Consider the following 10864-nt stretch of genomic DNA (forward strand, 5'->3'; position numbering starts at 1 on the left):
CGCATGAGCATCAGAACTGGACCACAGAGCAATGGAAGAAGATGGCCTGGTCTCAGGAATCACGTTTTCGTTTTCATCATGGGGATGGCTGGGTCCATGTGCGTCGTTTACCTGGGGAAGACATGGCACCAGGATGCACTATGAGAAGAAGGCGAGCCGGCGGAGGCAGTGTGATGCTTTGGGCAATGTTCTGCTGGGAAACCTTGGGTCCTGCCATTCATGTGGATGCTACTTTGACACGTACCAACTACCTAAAGATTGTTGCAGACCAAGTACACCCCTTCATAGAAGCAGTATCTCCTAATGGTGTGGCCTCTTTCAGCAGACTGCAAAAATCCTTAAGAAATGGTTTGAGGTTTGAACACAACAAGTTCAAGGTGTTGACTTGGCCTCCAAATTCCCCAGACCTCAATCCAGTCGAGCATCTGTGGGATGTGCTGGCAAACAAGTCCAATGAATGGAGGCCCCACCTCGCGACTTACAGGACTTAAATGATAATATAATGTAATGTTATGCTATGGTGTATATGCACGTATAAGAGTACGGCTGAGTGTGTATTTTTTCCTGAATATTCCTGCCCACCTGTGCTGCTGGCCTGAGAAGCCTGATTGGTGCCAGGCCCAGACAGTGCAACATTCAGAAACTGGGTTGTAACATCTGCACTGGACATCAAAACACTTTTCAGCCAGACTAAGGGAGTTTCAAGGTCAGGGACATTCCAAACTATCAAGTACTGCTTTGGCTTGTTGTTGCACTAGCACAAAAAATGTCTGACACCTGTTACTGGATCCCAATTCACAGCCTATCTGCAATCTCCACCATCCCCCAAAACCCCACAGAAAGCCAGAGCTTAGTCAACAGCCTCCATTATCTGCTTGGGCAAGAACTCAAGCAGTAGCCACTTGGTACTTGGCACCATCACTTTCAACAACATGTGCTTGTTTGTGATGTGAGAGACTGCTTTCCATTCCTAACATTTAATGAAAAGAGGTTATAACCTCATAGGTGTAGTTTTAAACTAGGTCCGGGAGCAAAGACCACACCTCAAACACATCCCATTTCAGCCATGTTTGTGTTTAAGCACACCTTATTCATTCCTTACCCCTTTGACTCTGCCTTCACATAAACTGTGACCAACATGACAGAAACATGCTTACCTTTACCATAGATTAGAATAGAGAGAATAAAAGATCGCTAAACTCTCCTCTCCATCTCCTCTCACACAACCTTCCCAACTCATAATGTATTAATTCCTCTCTTTGTGTAATGATTTTTATATTCTTTGGAAGGTTAGAAAAATGCATTTAAATCGGTGATCAGATCGATGGTCGGCAGATCTCACGATTAAAAGAATCAGTAATTGGTATCGAGTAAAATCCTGATCGGGGCATCCCTGGATCATACTTACGGAAGGGTTTGGAGATAAAGGATGTGATGATTAAAATTAACTTGCGATAGCCACCATGTTTGTGTAGTAAGTGAGAGCCACATAAAGAACACCACATTTAAACACTAAACCCAGAAAAAGAAATGAGCCCTTCAGAGTTAAATGCTGATGAAACATTTAATAAGCTTTACAAACAGTTTGTGAGAAACGTGAGATGCTTCACATCACACGGACAAAACCACTGTGGGAGGAAGTGAACTTAGATGTATATTTAGATATCCAATCAGATTTGAAGGTGTGGCTTTGATGACCACGTCACCATCTTCACTTACAAAGTAACTAAGAGGTCTCCTGAGTAGAGACAGTGTAAAGATGATTGCGTTATGGCTCACACTGCTTCTCCTTCATCAGGCCTGTAAGTGATACGCAATAATGACTGTGTCCAGATGTCTGGCTGAATGATTATTTACTGTTTAATTTATTCTTCCTTTATACTTGTATCTAGATACGCTGGCTCCAGTGATCCAAGTTCAACTTGGTGAACCTGCAACCTTCACATGTGATTCACCTTATATTTTAAACAATGAAGCCTTCTGGTTCAAGCAGAGTGCTGGTGATGATCTGAAATTAATTGTGAGACGATGGAAAAATACACACAAAGTGTTTGGAGCAGAGTTTTCAGCTTCTAGATTTGATTTAAAAGTTCATCAGAATATGAACAATCTGACCATTTTGAGGACAGTTCAAGAAGACGAGGGAATGTATCACTGTGTAGTCCTGGACTGGAATAAGATAACTTCGTTCATGACATATTTGTCAATAAAAGGTAATTATGTGATTTTTTTGTTGTTGTTGAAAGGATTTCCAATTCATATACATTATATCCTAATATGTCAAATTAGAAATATTACTCCATGTTGGCAATGTTGAGATTTGACCCATGATTTGATTTTACATCTGAACAATAGGTTCTTACTGCTACATTTCATCATGTCAAAGCATTTTATATTGTGTTTATTTTACTTTTGAACGTCTTCAAATACACAGGAAACACTCAGAGGACATCAAACTACACTGTTGTTCAGCGGCCGACAGTTTCTGATCCAGTCCGTCCAGGAGACTTGATGACTCTGCAGTGTTCAGTCCTCTCTGACTCTGAGAGTCAAACGTGTCCAGGAGGTCACAGTGTGTACTGGTTCAGAGCCGGATCAAATAAATCTCATCCAGACATCATCTACACTGATGGAAACAGACGTGGTGGATGTGACGAGAGATCTGACACTCAGAGAAGCTGTGTTTATCGCTTCTCGAAGAACGTCAGCTCCTCTGATGCTGGGACTTACTACTGTGCTGTGGCCACATGTGGAGAGATACTGTTTGGAGACGGAACAAAACTAGAGCTTGGTATGATTATAAGTTCAGCACTGGAGGTGATCTTCATAATATTTCATTAACATCATGAATGAAACTTTCTTCTTTGTTCTCTAGAGCAAACAACAAGCTCTGAATGTGTTGCTCTGGTGATAGCGATAGTCTGCCTGGTCATTTCTGTGATTGGAAATATAGTTTTCATCTGTCACCGATCTCCGAGAGCAGCATGTGGACAATGTAAAGGTAAGAGTTGTTTACTGGTTTAAAAATGACATTTCAGGGGTTTATTGCCAAGTAGGTTTCCACATACAAGGAGTTTGCGTAAGTGTAACTCTATTTACAGATTCTTAATAAGAATGTAGAATCTGAACACACAGGACTTTGGTATGAGAATTGTTCTGGTTTCTGTTTGTACTACATTTATAATACTGACCAATCACCTATCACGAAAAACCGTCTGTATGCAGAGCAAAAGCAGGCAGAACACAATGTTTCGTTATGACATCCCAGCTCCCGTCGGTGGTCATCTGACAATAAGTTAGCTTCCTATTAATCTCTAGAGACAGACAGCTAACAATCTGCTCTTGATCAAAAATTCAACTTGAGACAAATTCGCTTGACACTGTGTTGCGAAAGCCGATCAGCATTTAGATTTCCCGACTTCCACGAATGCATCAGATATGATCATTTTTACTTTTCACAAATCTGCACTATGATGTTGTTATGTCCACAAACTCGTTAATTAAAGTAAATTACAAGAAAATCGGTTTATTTTTTGGGTTCATGCCTCTATAGTAAACTGAGGCTCACCAGAAACAGATGAACAGGCGTTCTTCTAGGGGATTTAATGAACCATGAAATGACAGCATTTTGTTGACATATCTGAAGGGGCGAATTTTGCTTCACGTTTGATCTGAACGCACAGTCGCTTCTCGAGTTGCGAATTGGACTGTAAACCATGCAACGCACGGTAAATGAAGTGCTGGGTGGAAGTTGTTTATCACTAACTGTGGGTCACGCCTGAATGCCCGAAAAGAGGTTATATCGGCTTCAGATGATGGTCGATGGGTCTTGAGATTGTGGTAAAAATAAAAATAGAATATATATATATATATAACAGAATTTAGCTATGCAATCAATTTGGCACTATAATTTCCTTTGGGATTAATAAAGTTCTATCTTACTTTGTTTTCTATTATTCAAATGTGTTTTTGAATCACGTTGGTTAAAGTTTGTTTCATTTCAAAAACTGTACACATATTTTAATTTAATTAAGTTTCGGAGCCTCGCCTTCCTCCTGAAACAAACAAGCACTTACAAGCCATTTTGCCATTCAAAGGTCAGACCTTAGTCGCGATTGGCTGAGTATTTGGAGTGATAGCCCCAGAGCGGCTGCACCGCACTCTCACTCCAAAGTTGTAGAAAACATGGCTGCTCTGGGATCAGTTATTCGGCCCTATATGTACGAGCCAGAATCGCCGGGAGGTATCAGAATGGTAAGTTGAAATCTTGACAACGACTTGACTTCAAGCTAGTGCAAGAAGGCAGCCTGAGGTGAATGACGATTGGTCGATTTCAGCGAAAGCAAGGTTCTCCTAGAAACCTGCAGCTGTTCTGAGCGGCCCGTTTCAGATGCGACCTTTGTAAACATGTAACTCTGGAAAAACACGGAATTCACTTTTTCTCTATGAACAATAAACACCCAAACATGTGAAACCCATGCACAATATGAGAATATGCATTTAAAAGATATGGCCCCTTTAAAAAGAATAACATATACATATTAAAGAGGATTATAAAAAACATGTACAATATATATTTGGTTTAAGAATGAGCTGTATATTCTGCACAGGCATGTGCACTACTGCTGCTGCTACTAAATAATAATGTCCGAATCTTTCTCAGTTGTGGTTGTCGCCATAAGTAATAGGACTTCATCATACATGCAAAATATATTCAAACTACTTCATCCTTAATTATAACTATTGATGTTTTTTCTGTTTCGTGATCCTGCAGCCGTTGCTCTGCAAAAGAACAGCAACCTTCAAAGCATACAACAGGTAAAGTATTTAAAGGCACGATTAACTTAAACAAAACCAACATTTAATTATTTTAATCTTCTCATGTCTGTATTTTGTCAGAGCAATAAGGACACACTGGTTTACTCCGCTGTCATCTTCACCATGATGAGAGCTGACAGCGGGGCAGTGAAGGATGCAACAGCAGTGGAGAGAGAGAGGATCTACGCCGCTGTGAAGGCCTTTAGGTTGGACCAGTGAGTGAATCATTAGTAGGTTCTGTGTGAGCTCGATGATGATGACATTGGTTGGTTTAGAGCTACAGAATGTTTAGTGAGTTTGTGGATGTTAAGTAGTACAGCAGACCATTTCAGTCTTTCCAGGAAGTTGTGGTGTTGCATGGCGAATCATCGTGGTCCCCCAGCGTGTTTTTCCCAGTCGCTCACAGCGGATTTGTGATGCGTTTAACAGAAAAAAAACCAGCACAACTTGCATTGCAGTTTTTTTAATAAGCTACCACAGAATCAAGCAGCTTAGGCCGCAACAATCTAAGATTCATGTTTAAAATCAGTTTGATTGATTGTGTTTTTATCAAAATGTTCAGCTGTTGTCTCTGTGTTTATCTAAGTTTTAATTTACTAGTTTTGATTACCAAACAATATTCTTTAATTCACAATACATTTACTTTGTCAAATCTTGTCAAATTAAAGGACTGTAAAATATGTGTTACCAGGACTCTAATGTTGTCTCTCTGTAAGTCCACCACCACTTTGATTACGACTGAAATATCAGACCAAACTTGGATGGATTACTGTGAAATATTGTAAATACGTGTTTCCAGAGGATGCTATCAGGGGGGCTTACATGTTTTGTGTTGTTAATGGCAGAATTGCAGGGACATTCAGAGGAAGTAGCGCTAAGATATATGACACATCTGACATCCTGATGTTTGTTTCTTCTGTGTAAATGAATCTAGCATGAGCCTGCTTGTTTTGTTACAGGCCTTTTCTTTGCAAAACATCTTATCATCTTTGGTGACACTCTAAATTTCAGCCATGTGTGCATTGAGACACAAATTTACAGAGAACAAAAGAAGAGTGCGAGAGAGAGAGAGAGAGAGAGAGTAGATGATCAGTGGTTTTGTGTATCTGTCTGCCACAAGTTTCCACAACTGTAGAGCAAAGCACAGCTAACAAAGATATACAGAGATCTTATCTTGTGTCCTGTGTTAAAAAATAAGTCATGCAGCATAAAAAAGTTGCAGGAAAACTACCTTAAATAAGTTAACTCCTCTGCCTGCTTGTGTCACAGAGCTTTGTAAAGGCCTTTTATATGTCTGCCGTGAGAACAACAAGCAAAGCCACATGCAACAGCTTCACTGACACACAGGCTGCGGTTGACTGTTTCTCTGTGCGCTTTGACCAACCTTCAAGGCTGTTTACTCAGAGCGTATATGACTGTGACCTTGAACAGGATGTGTAATGAGGGACGGGCTGCGTGAGGTTTCTGCAGGCTAGTTTGAGTTGATAAAAGCGAAAGGATTGTTTTAATTTTCTTTTGTGTTAATGTGGCTTTTCTGTGCTTGCAACCAAAGACAGCTACACCGACACGCATTTGTGATTTATTGCAGATGCATGTTATTTCATTTAAATGTAACTTCATTGATCACTGTTAATATGGACAGGCTGGCATTAAAACAGTGCTCCAAGTTCAAATTAGAAGAGACTTTAGGAAGGATATGAAACAACATATAAAGAGCGAAAAGTAACTCAAGATCAGTCTAACAAGCTTCTGGTCAAAAAGACCGAGCTGGGACCAGTGAACTTCTAGCGCTTTCACCCTCTTGGATGTGAAAAGCACCAAACCACAGAAAAGTACGATAAAAACAGTCATTACAAAGTGAAACTGTACCCTTTATTTACTCGTGTAAGTTGTTATGACACTCCACCTGCCTATTTAAGATCAGTATAAGCGGCAGTGCAGGCCGAGCATCATGGACCTCTAACAGAGAGAGAGGAAGCAAGAAAAGCCCCTCGGTGTTCACACCTCAGTTTGAAGCCAAACCACAGCAGTGCTTCAGTTTCCATGCATCACTTGTTTGTCAGCGCTGGCTGTGAATACGTGTTTGTTTCTTGTGTATGTGCCAGGCGCATGCAAGAGTGCATATGTCGCATTTGCAAGGACTTTATGGTCAAACCAGATCTTTTTTGCTAGTCGTCAATATCATGATGGAGCTTAAGGCCACAAACCACAATGCATTGGTCTGAATGTTTTACATGCAGATTTGACCCTATATATAGCTAGCTTATCTCCGAGGTGATTGTGGTGTTAAACTGCACTGCTATATCTTGGGTTCTTATCTATCATCATTTTTTTGTGGTTTGTGCTCAGATTCACATGAATTATTCCTTCAGATCTAAAGCTGCAGGTCAGAGGAATCAGAAGCTATTGTGTACGCTTCTCATAGGTGATTGTGTTTCTATGATAGCGATGTTCTGCTCTTTCTTTTCTTCTTCCCCCCCGACAAGAAGTGTACCTGGAGTTCTTCCTTCCTTCTAATGTGCTTTGCTACAGGTGGATGGTAGAGTGGGCAGGGCATTATTTATGATGTGTAACATTTCTTGGCTGGCTCCAATTTTATTAATTTAGCTTCCTGTATTACTGTTATCATTTGACTGCCATGTTAAGCAGCTGTGAATATTTATTGTGTGCATGTCTCATGTTGCGTTATCTTCATATAAGGCCGTTGTGACTTGTGTCTGTGAAAAGCTTTTTCCTTACTTGCTGAATTACAAATATCTGGATCCAATTTTAAATACAGGCAAACAAAAAATTCCAATTCAAAGCTGTTAGGATCAATATTTTCACAACTCTCAATCTCACTATTACCTGCTAACAAGGCAGTGGGATGCTTATCCAATCCACAGAGAAACAACACCTGACACATCTTTACAATTAAAACTCACCTGTCTGCAGATAAAAACATTTTCCACACATGCTCACAAGGAATAGGAATCACGGGGTAACTCTTGATTCGATACGCGATATGTGGCCCACGTTAACGACAAGATCACGATACAGCGATTCTGCGATAATTGATATATTGCAAGCATGAGTCAGGACGATGATAAATTGCCATACCGATATTTTGTCCCCCACCTAATGCACAGTACTAAACATGATGGTGACCTCCCAAAAGCAGACAGGGAGCTCTGTTGTTTATGGGCTCAAGAAATCTGGCCTTTACACAGATGTCCATACAGAGTCTGGTTCGGGTTAAAGCAATCATTTTTTCTTTTTTTACTATCTCTCTACCGTTTCTACAATTACCTTGTAATCCAAAACAAGTGGTTTGAGTTGCTTAGCTGCTGTGAGGAAGTTTCTTTTTGTTTCAACCTCGACGACCCCTGTGGACAACGCGGTAAGTCTTCTACGTTAATCACTTTGCTGATCTTGCTCTGCACATGTGTAAGTAAGTAGTCAACCTTGGGCATAGCGTGTAGGTTCACCTCAGCGGTTGAGGCATGCGCCGCATGTGTGGAGGCACGGTCCACGATGACACAGCACCAGATTCCACTCGCTGCGTACATACTTGATAGTTAGACAGAAACTCAACAGCATTGAATTTTATCATTTTATGTTTAACAGCTAACATTCAAACTAATGAGCACACGCAAGCCATCCGATTCATCATGCCTACCATGCTGTGTAAATACACAGTGAATGAAAACATCACAGACATGTGCTCTGTTGTACCAAGTTGCCTCTTTCTCCTTCCTCTTGTGTTCAGGGAAATTATCTTGATTTATGACCCCAATGAGAAGAAACATTGTGTCGTTGTATCATGGTGAGTATGAGCTCAACATTTTTTCCAAGTATCATAAAAACACAAAGGAACATGATGAACAACATTGCTCTTCACATTAAGATCAGACAAGATGTGTGAGTGTCAGAAACCCACCGTGGCACATGAAACGAAAGCTTGCTCTGGTTTTGTTTCATGTGTTTGGGTTGGAAAGATGGTCGATATTTCCACTGTTGTGTTAAACCCCGACATAGCCAGAAGCCAATCAGATCGCTCTGTAACTGTTCCCTCCCACCTGCTATGATTACATTGAAGTGAATCATTTGATAATGCACTCTACATAACAGCCGTCTCAAGTGGAATAACCAGAAAATGCTGCTTGTTTTTTATTTACTGCTGATGCTCAGAGCAGGGCGTAAGTACATAAATGTCAGCTTTACTTCAAATATACATTTAAATTATTGTCATCCTCGTTACACTGGTTTAGAAGAGTGCATGCAGTAATATTATCCTGTTACTAATGTCATATAATGTGTTTTCAGGATGCTCAGATGATCAGAACTTAGAGCAAAAGACTGTTCGTGTTGGAGCTGATGTGAAAATGTCATGTAAACGCGAAACTACAGGAAGCTTGTTTTGGATCAGGATGGGTTCTGGAAACTTTCCTGAGTTCTTTGGGAAAACATACAGCTTATATGGACGAGGTAGTCGCATTACAACCAAAGAAGAGCATGGAACATTTGTTCTAGGAATTAAAAAAGCAAATTTACAGGATCCAGGATTTTATTACTGTATGAAAACAATTCACCAACACTTGATGTTTTTGAAAGGAATAAATCTGACAGTTGAAGGTAAGTGCGCCACATTTTTTTCCTCTATTTCCGAACTTAAAGATGTGAAGTTGGCACTTTTACATAATTCATCTAAAAGACAAACTTAAGTCAAGATTTAATAAAATAGAATAAAAAATGTGTTTTCAATCCCCCAGCACCTCTTTCCCCTTCTGTCCCTCCACCCGCTCCTGTCCGTCCAGGAGACTCTGAGAAGACAGCCTGTCCAGGAGAACACAGCGTGTGCTGTTTTAAAACTGGATTAAACCAATCTCTTCCTAACTTCACTCGAGGAATCAGTGTTGATGAAGAAAGGAGCCTTATGGGACTCTCAGCAAAGAAATGTATTGACAGTTTCTTCAAAAACATCAGCTGTTTGGATTCTGGGACTTATCACTGTGCTGAGGCCACATGTGAGGACAACATTTCTGGAAGAGAATCAAACACAGACAAAGAAGGTAACTTCATCCTCTTTGTACACAATGAGAAAGGTCACATATTTATCTTTGATTAGGAACAATAGTAGTGTATAGTCTCAAATACACTTTGACTTGTTAACTTTCATTATTTGCTTCTTTTAAATCAGCAGTCAACATGGATTTGCAGACGGACAACACATTTCTCTCTCTGTTATGTGCTGCTCTGGCTGTAAGCCTCATTGTTATAGCCACTCTTATTTATTCAGTCAGGAAACTCCAGAAAAGATCTTGTGGCTGTTGCAACGGTAAGAAAAGTCGACTAAATGTCGCCCTGTCAAACATTAATTTGCAAAACTCGCTGCAGATTGATTCTGTGTTTTTATATGATAATGCAGCTGATGTTCTTCTGCAAAGAAATGAGGAAACAGCCAGTGGTGATCCGCAAAGTCAGCAGGTGAGGAATGTAAAGTGACATGAAGTTATCAGCATTTTCCTCAGCTTCATTGTAATTGTTCTGTAATCCTCTGTGTATTTTGTCAGGCAGATGAGGACTCATTGATTTATTCTGCACCAACCTTCACTGGTAGGAAATCTGGCAAAGCAGGGGCCAGGGACGTCAAAGCACAGGAGGAAGAGAGTATCTACGCTCATGTCAGGGCTGTTCAGGTGAAAGAAATGTCTTAACACTGGACTTAATGGTGGTGTCACTTTTGTACGCACTTGGTACGAGGAATATTCGGCTTAAGTAGCCCTGTAGCTTAATGTCTTATATGTCAATATTTTTCTTTGTTAACTTAAAAACATTATATGTATGTAACATGTATTGTATGTAAATGTTGGTTTCATTGTGAGCTGTAATCAAAGTCGTTACTTCCTTCTCGGCTTACGTCTACCTATATGTGTCAATGCTGTTAAAAAGTATGTACTAAATACAGTTGATGGCTGTGTAGATGTTTTTCCCTGCTGAATGAATAAATATGTTATGAGAAGAGATTCCAAACCAGCATCGAAAAAAAAAAGATTAACGTTTCAAC

General features: G+C 40.2%; 1 protein-coding gene across 1 annotated transcript; it reads left to right on the forward strand.

Moving 5' to 3' along the window:
• The first annotated feature begins 1759 nt into the window (after positions 1-1759).
• LOC138598524 (uncharacterized) lies at positions 1760-5037 on the forward strand. The gene is made up of 4 exons (XM_069670319.1): positions 1760-1802; positions 1893-2213; positions 2876-2976; positions 4900-5037. Exons 1-4 carry the CDS (start codon positions 1760-1762, stop codon positions 5035-5037), a joined length of 603 nt encoding a protein of 200 aa, XP_069526420.1.
• The last annotated feature ends 5827 nt before the right edge of the window (positions 5038-10864 follow it).

Source organism: Semicossyphus pulcher, unplaced genomic scaffold, assembly GCF_022749685.1.
Source record: "Semicossyphus pulcher isolate SPU_LCO1_2020_fin unplaced genomic scaffold, fSemPul1.0.p SCAF_2, whole genome shotgun sequence".
In the NCBI taxonomy this organism is placed as follows: Eukaryota; Metazoa; Chordata; class Actinopteri; order Labriformes; family Labridae; genus Semicossyphus; species Semicossyphus pulcher.